The following is a 16,694-nucleotide window of genomic DNA, read 5'->3' on the forward strand; positions in this document are numbered from 1 at the left end:
ATTTGATTACCACATAGTTATGAACATCAGATCCTTTGTGGAGAGAGCAAGAGAGCTTTGAACTTTACCTGCACCTGCTCCTTTAGCCTGAGGATGAATTTTCCAGCACCTTTCCACTTGCTCTGGGCTTGAAACACACACTCTTGGTCCAAAAGGACCCGCTGGGAGGACTTTGGGGTGGAGGACTTCTTGGTAGCATCTTTCACCACCTCTTCCAGAAGCACATAGTCACTCGGGTTGGGGTTACTCAGGATGCTATAGGAATATTTGGCTTTGCATAAGGTCTGAAAGATAAGTGATGGTCAACTGGATACTGACACATCATCTCCAGCACCTGCATCCATTCCAAATGAAACTCTAAGGTGGGAACATGTCACCAATTTTTAGAGAAGGAGGGGAACTTTCAGATTGTATCGTCCCATCCCTCATTTGACATTTGTGTGGTTGTTGCGTATAATATGCTTTCCCATGTTACCTGATGAAGCTTCACAACAGACCCTGATTTACATATTACCCCATTTTTGGACAAGAAAACTTAAATGTATGGAGGTTAAGCAGATTCCAGAGAATGCACAGCTACTGAGTAACAGAGTAAGGACTTCTACTGGACTTGCTACATGCACCAAGCCTCATGGACATGAAGGTCACAGAGACCATGAAGGACAGAGTCCTGACCCTTGGGAGCCTCTCTGTCCTAGCAAGCTGCCTCCTTGTCACAGGGTCTTGGATGTGGAAGGCATTTTTGTAATTTGCCTGGTCTCACTTCCCATTTAGTACAAGATCATCTTTCATTTATACATTTACTTGTTCATCAAATGTTTAGTGAGGGCCTTCTGTGTTCCAGATACGTACTATACTTTGGGAGATAAAGGAAACAAACAAACATGTCTAGTCTCTCTTAGAGTCAAACTCTATTAAGGAGGAAAATATTAACCACCTGATCATGTAGTAATAGCAAATAGCACTTAAATAGTGCTTACCAGGTGCTAGACATTGAACGCCTTATGTATATTTACTGATTTAATCTTCACATCAACTCTGTGTGGAAAGTACTGTTATACTATCTCCATGTTACCGATGCAGTAGCTTACCACCCAGTATATAATATAGTGTGCTGGAACCAACTTGAACAGGCCATAAAATCAGACATGCTGCAGTATCCATGCAACAGAAATTGGCAAATACTAGGGGCGCCTGGATGCCTCTGTCCATTGAGCGTCTGCCTTCAGCTCAGGTCCTGATCCTGGAGTCTCAGGATTGGCCACATCAAGCTCCCTGCTCAGCAGGGAGTCAGCTTCTCCCTCTCCCTCTGCATCCCCCTACCCCCCTCTCATGCTCAGGCTCTCTCTCTCCCTCTCTCAAATAAATAAAATCAAAAAAATAAAAAAAAAGAAAAAGAAAGAAAGAAAGAAAAAAAAGAAAGAAAGAAAGAAAAGAAGGAAGGAAGGAAGGAAGGAAGGAAGGAAGGAAGGAAGGAAGGAAGGAAGGAAGGGAAATTGGCAAAATACTAAAAATCAAATAGGGCTTTTTTTTTTTTTTTTTTTCTTTTTCTTTTTCTTTTTTCTTTTTCTTTAGGAGAGCTGGTTTCCCAGCACACCACTGTAACTGAGGCCCTAGGAAATAGAGCTGGGATTTGATCCTGGAGCTATCTGATCTAGAGTCTGTGCCATGAACCATTAGCTTTACTACTTCTCAAATGGGCATTTAATAAACACAAAGCATTACGAGGCTTGAAGAAAGGAGATACAGTTTTTTGAAACCATCTATGCCAAGAAGCATGACTTAGAGGAGCGAGAGGGCCAGAGAAGGCCTCCAGGATGTCCTCTGTAAGATCTTTAAGAAACAGTCACCAGGGCCTGGCTTAAGCATTTCTGAGATGATGAAATTACTACTCTGTGGAGTCCCCTCTTAAATCTGTTATCAACCCTTCCAAAGAGAGCCGGACTCCCAACAGATACTAGGCCAGTGTCTGTTAAAGGAATGAACTAGTATCCCAACCTAGAGACACACTCTCCCTTTTCATTTCTCCATTGTTCTAGAACTTCATTCATAAGACAAGCTGACGTCTGATTTGTCCCAGTGATTTACACTGATGAGCAGACTGAGACAAGCAAGGGGGAGGCTTTCACCTGTTGAATGACATCCTGAGCGGTGCTGACACGGGGCGCTTTGATGACCGTCCGAGGTTGCTCTGGAGAAACGTCATGCACTTGGACAAAGAAGCTCTCCTCCTCCGAGCTCAAGATCACCTCTTTCTCATCTTGAACAATGCTTCTCTCTTCTAGGTTCTGTGTTTAAAAAAGAAGAAAAGTATGAGTAAATGGTAAGAGGATGTACAGCAAGAAAGAAAAACCCACAGTGGAAACGTGAGCTGTATCTGGGCAATGTAGAAACCATTTCTCAGCTTTCTATTTCATATACTTTAATAGTTCATAAATGATTCCACAGGAATACCCATGTCTTCTGAGGGAAAGAAAGTAATGTAGGTATTTTTCTTTTTTTCTTAAAGATTTTATTTATTTATTCATAAGAGACAGAGAGAGAGGCAGAGACACAGGCAGAGGAAGAAGCAGGCTCCCCGTGGGAAACCCAATGCGGGACTCAATCCCAGGACCCTGGGATCACGACCTGAGCTGAAGGCAGAAGCTCAACCACTGAGCCACCCAGGGGTCCCAATGTAGGTATTTCTGCTGATGTTGACAGACTGCTAAGGTCTGGCTCACAATAAGCCAGTACACCTACTCCTACTACCTGTAGATTTTGGGTCCAAGTCAACTGGAGATATATTTGTAAAAGGACAATGTACCAAATTGCCAATTACCAAGAGCCAAATAAGAACAGAGTAAATTATATTTAAGAGAAAGCCCATCCATTCCCTACACATTTAAGAAATGCTAGATATCTGAACAATGAAACATGCAAACTGCCCCTCAGCCAGGCTGGAAGAAAAGAACCAGTGGTGAAAAGGCTGAAACAATGGCTGGAGGTAGGATACCCTGAAACGAATATTGACAAAATTCTCAATAATTAAGACAATTGATCATCAGGTTAATTGGCTTTGGTGAACTGGCTTTCAGTAAATTTTACACATGTAACTTTAAGTATATTTAGATGTATCTATAGACATGTACCTTATTAAAATTATTTCAAGCAGTATAGAAATATATTGATAAAAAGCCATACTTTCCCTATTATCAGCTTTTTCACTCCTCTCGTCTTCTCTACAAAAAAACCACTGTTGTTAGGTCATATATACTTCTAAACATCTGCTATGGATATATGTATTTCTGTGTATGTGAACACGTATATACAATGAAGCCCTGGAATTGTGTGAATTTAGATATAATATAATCACCAAATAGCTCCTGTTTGTTGTTAGCTCTAGTCTCAAATGAAGGGTAGGTTAGCTTCTGCAAGGGGGAGGTCTAAAGGAGGGAGGGACAACCCCATCTCCGGAAGTGAGCATTTAGCAGGAAGGTCCTTTGATCTTCAACAGTTTCCTAGCCTAATGTCCTCAGATCAAGCCACTGAAATGGTGCTAACAAACCAGAGAAATCCAAGAATTGCTGTCACTATTCTGGAGGTTCCAACCAGCCTTAGGGACCCAGAATTGTCCTCATGGATATAAAAGTCAGAATGGATATCGTCACCAGGTGGCGCCAAACCACAGCAAGGACCAGAAAGGACTGGTTCCTGGAGCTTGTCAATCAGCCCACAGGCTCACCCCAATCATTTCTTTAATCTTGCAGTCATGGTCTCTGCAGTTTTCATGACTGATGTTTCTGGACCCCATTTGTTATATTACTGGTGTTGGGGAGGGGGGAGTTACTGTCTATATTATATTAACTTCACATAATGTTCTGCAACTTGTTTTTTGTCCCTACTTAAAAGATTGTGGTGCTCATTTCGTGTCAGTTCCTAGAGACTTAGCTGTGTAATATGTCCCTGTGTTGATCATAATATATTTAATCAGTTGGAGAGTGGGGTTGGGTGGTAATTCATCTGACAATTTATAATCTGTATCTTGAAAACCACGAAGCAAGCAAGCATAAAAAAACCAAAAAAGGTTCTAATAGACACATAAAATACCTCAATAACTATGCAATAAGCATGACTTTCAAGAGAGCTCCTTGGAACCTCCCTCAGAACTTATTTGTTTGCAAGGAGTTCTCTGCCGCATTAGAAGGCACAGCTTCTATGGCCAGAACAACAGCCTTCTCTTGAAGCTCTTTAGGCTTACTAAACATTTTTCTACATATGGTCTATATGTTTGGCATGAGTCTCATGTTTATCTTTTTTAATCAGGTAAAGTAGTTTCTATTACAGATTTACAGGTTAGGGAACAGAGGTTTACAGAAGTTAAACAAGCTGTCAAGGCCATCTAATTTGTGGCAGAGCCAGGTCTGTCTGATTTCACATCCAGGAGGTGTCACAGGAGGGCATACTGACGGCAGGAAGATGTGATCCTGACCACCTGAGAGCCTAGGAGGCGAGACAACTATACAAGGCGGGCAGGCAGGCGGGCAGAAGAGATCAGAGGTCATAGCAGTTTGGGGACTTTGAATATGTGGGCAAACTACTTTTATCTCACGAGTTCCACAGAATGCAATAAGTGGAAATACTTATAGCTCAGACCTATCGACTATGCTAGTATCTGCTCATTCAATAACTGCTGAATTCATGTATTCAGTCAGCAAATATGTACCTGTGTGTGTCACTATGTACCAGGTCAACCTAAACACTTTATTTTTTTTTAAGATTTTATTTATTCAAGAGAGACACAGAGAGACAGAGTCAGAGACACAGGCAGACGGAGAAGCAGGCTCCATGCAGGGAAACCTGATGTGGGACTCGATCCCAGGACTCCGGGATCACACCCTGAGCTGAAGGCAGATGCTCAACGACTGAACCACCCAGGCGTCCCAACCTAAACACTTTAAATGTGATTTGTTATCTTAGCAGGAACATGTCAGTCACTTCAAAAACCTCCCCACGCCTGAATGGCTCAGTTGGATAAGTGCCTGCCTTTGGCTTAGGTCATGATCCTGAGGTCTTGGGATCAAGTCCCGAATCAGGCTCCCTGCTCAGTGGGGAGTCTGCTTTTCCCTCTGCCCCTTCCCCGACTCCTGTTCTCTCTCTCAAATAAATAAATAAATAAATAAATAAATAAATAAAATAAATAAAATAAATAAATAAAATCTTTAAAAAAATCCTCCCACAAAGGCAGGAGAGCTTACTGTATTTTCCCCATCAGAAAATGCTTGTTAGCCTTCCCTTCTAATTTATCCCCTGTATTCTTCAGAATGTTTCTCTTCCACCAGCCCTTATTAAATATTTATTCCTCAGGTCTCTACAGCCTGTTTTCATATACATTTTATTTATTAAAAAAAGAGATTCTATTTATTTATTTGGCAGAGAGTGAGTGAACACAAGCAGGGGGGCAGCTACAGGCAGATTGAGAGGGAGAAGCAGACTTTCTGCTGAGCAGGGTGCCTGACGTGTGGCTCCATCCCAAGACCCTGGGATCATGACCTGAGCTAAAGGCAGATGCTTAACTCACTGAGCCACCCAGAAACCCCTTTCATATACATTTCAAATATTTTAATTAATTATTTAATTAATTTATTTATTATAGAGAGAAAGAGAAAGGGAGAGAGAGAGTGCCAGCGGGGAGAGGGACAAGCAGACTCCATGCTCAGTGTGGAGCCCTATGTGGAGCTCGACTCCAGGACCCTGAGATCATGACAAGAACCAAAACCAAGAGTCAGAAGCTTAACCCAATGTACCTCAGGTGCCCCTTGTGCATTTTAAGTTGGAGATGGGCTTCCTAGCCTCCACAACCCTTTTGGCTATATGACACTCAAAACAGCCTGCCCATGTTCTCTCCTACTTGCTGCCTCCTGCTGCCCCCACAGTGCTGGGCACCAGTGCCCAAGAGTGTTGGCTCAGGAGCAGCATGGGGAGTGCAGGGTGGGGAACCGGAAAGCCAGAGATGTGAGTTCTATGTCTTACCTTATCATGATTTAACCTTGTGAACCTCCATTTCCTTATGTGTGAGATGGTTTCCATTCCCTCAATTGAAAGCAGTGAGTGAAAACTTTAAACACTGTAAATCATTACACAACTACATGGTTTGAAAATTCACTTACTGATATTATTACTTAGAGAATAGTTTTTTTTACACGTAGCTAGAGAATGAGGCAAGACAATGAAGAATAATAAGAAAAAATGTAGAGAGAAATTGAAGATGGCTTCCAAAGCCCAGGTAAGCCCTCTGATATTTTCTCATAAAGCTATAATTATTAGAACTGCTTGTTACCTGTCTTTACAATGTGAATGTCTGAGAGGGAGAGGAGGTTAGGGAGACAATTATATTTCTCTGCCTAAATGAAGTGTCCTTTTATGGTCTAGGGCAAGGTTAGGAAGAAAGGCAATGGTTGTGGCTCCCAGAGCAGGTGCTGTAGCTCCATGGAGGCTGTTAGGCCATGTTCATAATTAGGTACACAGTAAAAAAGTAGCATATGATGCTGAAAACTGCCTCATTATCATCTCCATTGTGTCCCAACATCATGGCCTCTGATGGTCGTTGTGCCAACCAAGCTCTATTACATGCCCCAAAGGAGCAATCGTGTGCCCAGAGGAGGGCTTGGCTCATATTAGGTGCTCAATAAATATTGTTTACTCTAATTGTTGAACTGACCCAACTCCTTCATTATTGACATATCATGAGGCATGACCGTCTACACTGAGGAAATGACTTTATACATCATTTTAAAAAATGGCAGTAAGCTAGTGGGCTCTCATCAGTTTATTCTGGAAAAAAAGTCCACGAAGTCCAACAAGAGCTAACAATGTTAGAATTGTTTCCTTTGTGGAAGTGACCACGGGAATGTTAGTGAACGTAATGTTAATTTTTACTAATTCTGGCTGAGGCTGAAAGATTATTCTTTTTCTGAAGTTATAGAATATTTTCAAGGAACTACTGTTGTTTTTACCTATAAGCACAGAACGTTTTATTAGCCAAAACTTTAGTACGCATGAAACCAATCTCTAAATGTAAAACACCAATGGGACTAGCGTGACACATTACCACGACCCTTCAGACAATGCCTCTTCGCACATAAATCAAATCCTGGACCCACCTACCCCGATGGCATGCAAAAGGAATCCTTTGAATTCCTGCTCCCTTTCTTACACAAAGGATAATTTTTAGACTGAATTTCTGTAACTTAGAACATTCTTGATACATGCAGAAGAATAAAATCATTTCTGCACATTTACTTAAGAGGAAGAACATAAAGCAACTTCAATTACAAGAAATTCCGAATTAAGAGGGTAGCTAGTGGTGAGGTGGTTAGTCACATACTGAGTTGTTATGGTGTAGGACACACTTACTTCCTGCTGGGTTTTTAAGACAATCCTGCCAACATATCCTTCCTCTGGAAACCAGCTGCTTAAAATCTGCATGATCTCTTCTTCTGGACCGATGACTCTCTGAAATGGTTGTTTCCTGCATTCATTCTTTTCTTTAGATATAAAATATTTTTCTTCCATCAAAAAATAGTCTGTGACAATAGGTTTGGTGTCTTGTTCAGTAGTTAGAATCTAAGGAAAAAGCAAAGGCAAAACTTTAATCCAAAAATAAGCCTGTTTTCTACAGAGAACAAACTGACGGTCACCAGAGGGGAGCTGGGCGGTGGGACGGGTGACATGGGTGAAGGGGGATTAACGGTGCATTTATCGTGGTGGTTACTGAGCACTGTAGAGAATTATTGAATCATTACATTGTTGTACCCCTGAAATCAATACAACACTGTATGTTAACTATACTTGAATAAATACACACACACAACCACACACACACAACCTCACAAGATAAGCCTATTTTCACAGTGTTTACATAGGTTTGATGTGCCATTTATAAGTGAGACCTACTCTGTAGTGTTGCCTAATTCTTCCTGGAAAACCTCAGAACTCTCTTATATTCAACAAGGATTGTTTATGTTCATTCTGGGCAACGACACAATTTATTCATAATCCCCAGAGAGCATAACTATTTTTCCCACAGCTGGAATGAGAGCTCCTACTGAATTAAGAACTTTAGGCTTCCCAATCTATGAATTTAGCTCTCTGTAATCTTAAAACACAGGACCACTGGCAAAGAACCTAGCACAGATTTTACCAACATCCTCTCTTTTTCTTGTGTTGGAAATACTTGTCTTCTAATCTCATCTGATCTAAGTTCCTGGGAATTCTCCTTTCAATTAACTCTTGACACTGTGCCTGCAAGCTTGTTTTCTTTGTTGGCTACTGACCCCAGGCGACCCAACAGAGTGGCTGAGATGAGGCTCTGGGGCCAGACAGACCCGGGCCTTGGGTTTGCCTTTAATACTTATTGGTTGTTGGGCGTTGGGCAGGAGACTCAGTTTCCCCATCCATAAAATGGTAATAGTAACATTCTCTTAATTTCATTTTACGATGGAGGCACTGGTTATGAAGCAGGACACAGACACATCGTGAGAACTTATTCAACACTAGCCAACATTAAGGCTCCTCTGGCTGATGCATTGCTTCACATTCGCCTCATACAGGTGAGGACAGAAGGCTGGACTCCAAGCGGGGATGGAGAAGGCTGCCGCCATCTGACTTGGGTTAGGCAGACACTTTGCTCCTTGCCTGCCAATGATGCAACTACCAGAGCCAACACTTGGCCCTGCTTTGTCTGGCTGGGAGGAAGAACAGAGTGAACTGAGGATGGTGGAGGCAGAAGATTCTCAGGAAGACACTGCTCCCTTCACCCCAGTCCTCAGTCTATAATTGATGCTGGGCTATGGATCCTGTGGGGGCAAGACAGCTACTACTACTGAGTAATTCAGGATGTGACGCTTCCGAGAGTAGGTCAGTCGGTACCTCACCCCAACGAGAGGGCAGCATCACCCCCTCCTCAGTTCTGCTTGATATCCATGGCATTATTCACACGGGGTGACAATAAAGTAATCGGCTTCTTTTTATGGGTGTTCTGTGGACATATTGCCATACTTAATGTTTTCATTATAGAGTCTCCAAATCCCCAACAATACTTTGTGAGAGTAGACACTGAAGTTCATGGCCTGATTGCTTTAAAAAACAAAAACAAGGGATGCCTGGGTGACTCAGTGGTTGAGCATCTGCCTTTGGCTCATGGTGTGATCCCAGGGTCCTGGGATCGAGTCCTGCTTCGGGGTCCCTGCTTCTCCCTCTGCCTATGTCTCTGCCTCTCTCTGTGTGTCTCTCATGAATAAATAAATTAAAAACAAAACAAAAACATGCCCCCCAAAACGAATATTGCCCCCGCCCCCCACTGCAAAGTCTTGGTAGAGCTTCTGTTAGTCTATGAAATCTGGCACTTAAGCTGTTTCCTCTGACTTTAGGTCAATTATAAAATGGGGCAGGGGATCCCTGGGTGGCGCAGCGGTTTAGCGCCTGCCTTTGGCCCAGGGCGCGCGATCCTGGAGACCCGGGATCGAATCCCACGTCGGGCTCCCGGTGCATGGAGCCTGCTTCTCCCTCTGCCTGTGTCTCTGCCTCTCTCTCTCTCTCTGACTATCATAAATAAATAAATTAAAAAATAAATAAATAAATAAAATGGGGCAAAATGTTGCCTGTTCATAGAGACCCCCTCTCAAAAACCAGAACTATTTCTCTTGTTCCTTATGGTTGTTTGATTGGTTTTTAATCTTGACCCCCTCCCACCCCATACATTCTATAATCCCAACTACATTTCATTATACACCCTAACTTCAGAGAGAGCCCAAGGGTCACTCCTTTTGGTCACTGCTCCCTTGGTCTACCTGCAAGGAGGAGAAGGGATTCTGAACTGGGTTAGTCTGCAAGGATGTTAGGTCACTGTGCCAAGCAGGGGTGGAGTTTCTAGTATGAAGAGAAAAGATATCACACATGGGTTTGGGTTTGCCTCTCCTTTTGAGGAGCTGCCTCCCTCTGGATGCTGCTTTGTTCCCAGCTTTCTCACTCTGACATGTCCTCCTGTGGGGCAGTGGCCCTGCCTACAGAAAGCCGCAGAGATCTCTGGGGGATCCCATGTAGAAGCAGTATCATGTAAGGGTACTCAGGCCAGTGCTGCTGCGGGCTTTGGGGAACAGCTTATCCTTTTGTGTTAGGCCCTGTTGGCATCTTTGCACTACCAGAGGGGTAGGATCTCAAGGGTTGAGATCAAGTGCCAGGGGAAGAGGGATAAGGGCAGTGCTCAACATGCAAACAAAGACCTAAATAAAGACTGAAGATGTCTTCTTGGCTATGTGCTCCAACCTGATGCTCTAAAAAGTTGATTCAACTCAAACAAATTCCATTCAGCTTGTGTGCAAATTCTGATTGATCAGTAAGCTCTTCATTAAAAAGGGAGATGGAGCCCAGGTCTAGGCTGAGAAGCAAAGACTACCACGTTTGGAGAGCCTCTCCTTCTGATCTTTACCCTTCCTGAGCCCCGTGTTTTTATGTGTTTGAAGAAAGGTTAAAAATTCTTTCCTAGGGAATCCTTGGGTGGCTCAGCGGTTTGGCGCCTGCCTTTGGCCCGGGGCCCGATCCTGGAGTCCGGGGATCGAGTCCTATGTCAGGCTCCTGGCGTGGAGCCTGCTTCTCCCTCTGCCTGTATCTCTGCCTCTCTCTCCAAGTCTATCATGAATAAATAAGTAAAACTTAAAAAAAAATTTCTTTTCTACAGGTTAGCTTATCTAGTGGTACTAAGTTCTCGCAGGTCATTCTTAGGGTGGATCTCAGTATTGAATCATACAAATAATCAAAAAGTAGATCACCAACATGGACGTTGTGTTTTATGTGTGTTTTTGTGTTTGCACATGTGTTTACACACATACACACACACCATATATATTAGATGCTGGACTCTCCTAACCATGGGCTTAGTGGACTCACCTGTTGGAGAAGCTGCTTTGCCTTCGTGCCTCCACTTATGGAGAAAACAGTAAAGGGCTCTGGACCTGGGACCCCATGCACTGTGACTCTGTGAGTCTGCAAACATTTTCTTTCTTCTGTATTAAACATCTGTCAAGGAAGATAGCATGGTTTCTCATTCATTCTCATTCTCATGTTATTTCTAAGCTATATTCAATACAGAAGTGCTAGTTCTTAGAAGTCTGTAGGGGACACATATATGCGAAAGAAAATCATTCTTCTATACCTGATGCGTATATTTGTGATTGAAAAGGTGATGCTGCATCTTCCTTAATAGTCTGGTGAGGATAGGGACACTTGGGTGGCTCAGTGATTGAGGGTCTGCCTTTGGCTCAGGACATGATCCCAAAGTCCCGGGATCAAGTCCCATATTGGGCTCCTTGCACGGAGCCTGCTTCTTCCTCTGCCTATGTCTCTGCCTCTCTCTCTGTGTCTCTCATGAATAAATTATTAAAATCTTAAAAAAATAGTCTAGTGAGGATATTAGCTGCATAACATTAAAATATTAATTTATTTTAAATAATAGGGACTCTTTCCATCATACTTAGGAGACTGATGATACTTGAAATGTATGTTAGTTCTTACTTATGAACTGACCTTCAACAGTGTCTATTAAGTTCTGTTTAGGATCCTGGGTTAGAATTTTGGTTGGTAAGATGATAAACAGAATATTATGGTCTTTGAGAGCTCACTGCTCAGGGACACAAACAATTATGAAAAGCTTTTCTGTTTTAGTAAGAGCTGAGAAGATGTGTAACTCATAACTTTCTGAGCATTTTGTATATTAAGATATACTCATTAATTCAAAATAAAAATTCATTGATGGAGAGCTGAATCAGACATTATGCCTGGCCCTGGAATTATTATCTTATTTTATTATTATTTCTGTCCCCAAAAAGGGGACAAAGCCTCCATAAGAACCCCTAAAAGATGGGGATTGAGAGCTTCTGGGTTGGTGAACACTTCGGGATGCTGAGTGGCTGGTGCACCCAGAGAGGGCAGGGAGGCTCTGTACCCTCTTTTCCATGTATCTCTTCCACTTGGCTGCTCCTGAGTTGTATCCTTAATAATAAATTGGTAATAGTAAAGCATGTTTCTGAGTTCTGTGAATGATTCTAGGAAATTCCTGAAACTGAGGAACAGGTTGTGGAAAACCTTGAACTTATAGCTGGTCAGTCTGCGGTACCAGCGACAGCCTGGGACTTGCCACTGGCATGCGAAGTGGGGACAGTCCTGTGGGACTGAGCCTTTAACTCTGGGATCTGTTGCTAACTCCAGGTAGACTGTGTCAGAATCAAATTGAAAGGTAGGACACCCAGCTGTCAGAGCTGAATAAGTGTCAGAAAAGACCCTGCATATCTGGTGTCAGAAGTGTTGTGAGGAACAATGATTCATTCATGGCATGTGTGGAATCTTCAGTGCTAACCGGTATGCAGGGTGATGGACTCAGAATATGGCACTAAGCCCTGCTTCAGCTTTGTGAAAGTGTCTGATTCTTGCCCTTAGGTACCAGGCAGCCCTGGCCCTGCTTCCCCGTCCTCTGCACATGTAGAGGCAGTGCTCCCTTCACCTTGGCCAAGGTGCTATTCTCGACCTTGGCCATACACTGAAGGGAAAAGGAAGAGAACCTAAGGAAATGAGGTCAGGACAGAGAGAGAGAGAAGATACTGATGAGGTGAGGGGAAGAGGAATAGAGAAGAAAGCTGGGGGATTTATAGGTGGCCATGGCAGTGGTCAAGCTAGTGCCATTTGTGAGCATACAGGACGCCTTTCCACAGGTTGTTAGCACTATGATGAAGTGTAAGATTGATGCAACAGCGAACAGGTTATCAAATATGTAAAGAGGTAATCAATGGGCACCATTTTAAATTCATTTCTAAAGGGCAAGACAATGGAATCAACCAGTTAATTAAAGCAGTGCTACTTGTTTAAGTAAACAACCTTGCATTACTGGGGTGAGTGCTGGTCCAATGGTTCTTGAACTTTAGTGGGCATAGAACTTACATGGGGAACTTATTAAAGCAGAGAATCTGCAATGGTGGCTCTTTCTGTGGTGTTCCCCTCCCATTTCCAAGAGGGTCGATTCTGCATCTCCCCCAAGCTTTGCTTAATTAGTGTCTTCCCCCTGGTGTTATTTTGGGCTCACCTCCTCAGCAGGCACTATCATGTACTCATTAGGAATATGGGCTCTGGCGCTAGAATAACTTGGGTTTACAGTTGTGTGACCTCAGATATACTTGGCTCTGACCTTCCTCACCTATAGAATGGAGATGGTATCAATAGCTACTTCTCAAAGTTACTGAGAGGATTAACCGAGTCAGTATAGATGTAAAGTGCACAGAAATCAACAAGTGCCAGATGTTATAGTTATTATTACTTCCATTATTACCTAATTAAGAACTCTAATGTCCCGGGTACTGTGCCACAAGAAAGCCTACCCCCAGCATAGCAATCCTTGAAAATAAACTGTGGAACTTCATTACCAAAGAGGCTGGCGTGGCACTGCTGGAGGAATTTTCTTCCATCCTTCTGCTGTTTATGAATAAACTAGAGATTTCCAAGACTTCATTGTGGAGGTTTCGCAGCTGAAGATGTCGATATCCTGGAATAATGCAGAATTGGAGAAGCTTGTTAGCCATGTACCCCAGAGCTCTGTGCAAAAGATACCCCAGGAAGGTCAATAAATGGCTAGCAGATATCAGGCCTTGAGATGGGCAGGGAGTGGCAGCAGGCATGCAGCCAACAGATGGCCTTTCATCAGCAGACTGCTGCCCCTGGGGATAGTTTTGGATCGCTTAGTGGTAACTAACTTGTCCATGTATTTCTGACTCAGACTCAAACTGAAAATCCTACACTCAAACAAAATATATTGGGAAGACCTGATCATTTCTGTATCAAGTCACCCATAGTCACTGTTTTACAAATATTCCTTTTAGAACATTTTTAGTGATAATATTCCAACAGGGGGCTGGCTAAGTAAATTATGGTGTGAATGTTTTAGTATGAAATGGAATAACATGTAGCCAGTAAAAGTGGTGATGAAGATGCATGGCAGTCAACATGAAAAGTTGTTCCCCCACCAAATCAGGAAGTGAGAACTAGTCAGGCTCAAAACACTGAGTGGTAAAAAAACAAAACAAAACAAAACAAAACAAAAAACAACCATTACATAATATGTATATGTATGTATATCATGTAAAGTATGTAAGAATGTTTTTTGCCTCTCTGTGCTTTCTCATATTTCTGCAATAGCTGTTATGAACTGAACTGTGTCCTCCCAAAATTCTTATGTTGAAGCTCTCACTCTCAGGACCTCAGAATGTGACTATATCTGGAGGTAAAGCTTTTAAAGGGGGTTAGGGCCTTTAAGGAAGTTAAAATGGGTCATTAGGGTAAGCCCTACACCAGCCTAATTGGTGTCCTTATAAAAAGAGGAGATTAGCACAAAGACAGAGAGACGCCAGGCGCCATGCACAGGGACCAAGGTATAGCCATGTGAGGACACAGCGAAAAGGTGGCTGTCTTACAAGCCAGGGAGAGAGGCCTTGGGAGATATCGATCCTGCAGAACTGTGAGAAAAGAAATGTTTGCTGTTTAAGCCTCTGGTCTGTTCTAGTAGCCTGAGCTGACGAAGGCAGTGCCCAAGTACTACTTGCACCATGGAGAAGAAAAAACAGGAAAAGAACAAAATGTAGGAGCCTGTAACATGTTTGTGGCAGTTGGAGTGTGGCTGTGGGAAGAATGTACTAGAACCTTCTACTCAAAGTAGACCAGCAGGGGCAGCATCCCAGGCACCTTGTTAGAAATGCAGAATCTCATGCCCCACCTCAGATCCTCTGAGTTAGAATCTGCATTTTATTACCAAGAGTCCCAGGAAACTCTGATACACTTCAAGCTGGAGGAGCAAATGCAGTGGTGCTGACTGGGGCAACTAGCTAAAGTTCCAGGAGTGCCACAGCAAAGCTGAACCACATCAGGCCACTGGCTCTGGCCTTTGCTCAGGACTCTCCACCTGCCCCTGCTCTGTCCCCAACACCCACCTCCAGCACCCCCCCCCCCCCCCCCCGCCCCATGGTGGGTCCAACTCCACCTTTGGCCGGCCTCTGTGATGAGTACACCCTGGGCCCCCCTCCTCTCAGGCTCTTCTCTGCCTGCTTAAACAAAAAAATTTTTTTCAAGTAAGCTCCAGACCCAACATAGGGCTTAAACTCAAGACCCTGAGAACAAGAGTCCTGTGCTTTACTGACCAAGCTACCAGGCGCCCCTTGGGCTCCTCTCCTAACATCAGTCCCTGCTTTAAACATGCCAAGATGCGGCGGGAGTTACTGGGAAGGAGTGTGTGGGAAAAGGAGCACAACCACTCCTCCCTGCATGAGCAGAAGGAGACGCTGCACTCTTACGGGATGTTGTCAACACCTCTGGTTGTAGGATAATGTAAAAGATAAATCTCTGTTGAGATGTGCTTAAACAGTGTTCAAATTTTTATCATTTCTTTGTGCCTCTTATTTTAACTTTGTACCATGGAAATTTTAAACATACACACAAGTTGAGAGAAGAGCATCAGGAACTCCAGGGCATCCATCAGTTAGCTGCAAGAATTATCACCATTTTGACAATTTTATTCTACCTCGTTTTAAAGCCTTGAGGGGGATGATTCTCTGAGCGGTTATGGCTGAGCTATTGTTTTCCACAACTGCAAAACGCAGGAATATGAGATCTTCAAAGTGAACCCGGAAGAGAAACTGTTCATTCCACATGGGGTTCAAAGTGTTCCGGTGGATGGGTTTTGTGCGGAAGTGGCAACTGTCCAGGGGCATGCCCAGCACGTCCACTTCGATACATGGGCTTCCCGTGCTGCTACTTGGGCACACGTTTTGACCAGAGACAATCTGAGTGGGGAGAAAAGGATCAAAGTCACTGAAGATGCAAAAGAAACAAAGCAACCTCTGTACCTCATTCCTTCCCTCCACCAAGAAAGAGAATACTCTGGAATGAAACGGGGTAAATGGTTAATAAAGTTGCTTAAAAAAAAGTGATTGTCATTAGGTAATCACATGACTGGAATAATGTGAAAGCCTATTTTGTCAACAGCATTCACTTGACTGTAACCTTTCAACTGTAAAAACGGTCAAAACCAAGCAGTTAGGGATCCCTGGGTGGCGCAGCGGTTTGGTGCCTGCCTTTGGCCCAGGGCGCGATCCTGGAGACCCAGGATCGAATCCCGCGTCGGGCTCCCGGTGCATGGAGCCTGCTTCTCTCTCTGCCTGTGTCTCAGCCTCTCTCCTCTCTCTGTGTGACTATCATAAATAAATAAAAATTATAAAAAAAAAAAACCAAGCAGTTAAGATAATAAAATTTCTCAAGAAGGCAAGAGAAAAGGGGACTGAAAGCAATGTCACTGAGAACTGGTTATTGACATTCTGCTCAAAATGTTTTAGGTGTCTATATTTGATATACCTCAAATTGTGTTCTTAAATAGTTTAGTTTTGGAACAGGTCACAGGGAATATTGTTAAAAATGATCCACCACCTTCTGTAAGTAGATGGAACTATGCTCAGTCCAGTTGAAATGGTCAAACAGAAAGGGGCTGCTGCCCTGGTCTTGGGGGCAGAGAAAAGCACTATAGGAGGAACAACTGTGAGCAGGTTTCCCCCCACCCCGCTGCTCCCCGTAGCCCTGGGGCTCTGAGGCGTCGTGAGCACAGGCTGTCCAGCAGTCTCTGCAGAGGG

The 16,694-nt window shown here is 43.4% G+C and overlaps 1 protein-coding gene across 8 annotated transcripts in view; it reads right to left on the minus strand.

Annotated features, from left to right (window-relative positions):
- Positions 1 to 16,694, minus strand: part of PLCE1 (phospholipase C epsilon 1) — a 321,197-nt gene that overhangs the window by 5,964 nt on the left and 298,539 nt on the right. For all 8 annotated transcript variants that reach the window (XM_072805985.1, XM_072805984.1, XM_072805983.1 and 5 more), the window contains 6 exons: positions 15,593 to 15,854; positions 13,449 to 13,567; positions 10,927 to 11,055; positions 7,396 to 7,605; positions 2,130 to 2,288; positions 69 to 284 (listed from right to left, as the gene is read on the minus strand). In XM_072805985.1, coding sequence (XP_072662086.1) covers positions 69 to 284; positions 2,130 to 2,288; positions 7,396 to 7,605; positions 10,927 to 11,055; positions 13,449 to 13,567; positions 15,593 to 15,854 — 1,095 coding nt within the window. The remainder of the gene's footprint in view (positions 1 to 68; positions 285 to 2,129; positions 2,289 to 7,395; positions 7,606 to 10,926; positions 11,056 to 13,448; positions 13,568 to 15,592; positions 15,855 to 16,694) is intronic.

Source organism: Canis lupus, chromosome 29 (assembly GCF_048164855.1).
Source record: "Canis lupus baileyi chromosome 29, mCanLup2.hap1, whole genome shotgun sequence".
Lineage (NCBI taxonomy): Eukaryota > Metazoa > Chordata > Mammalia > Carnivora > Canidae > Canis > Canis lupus.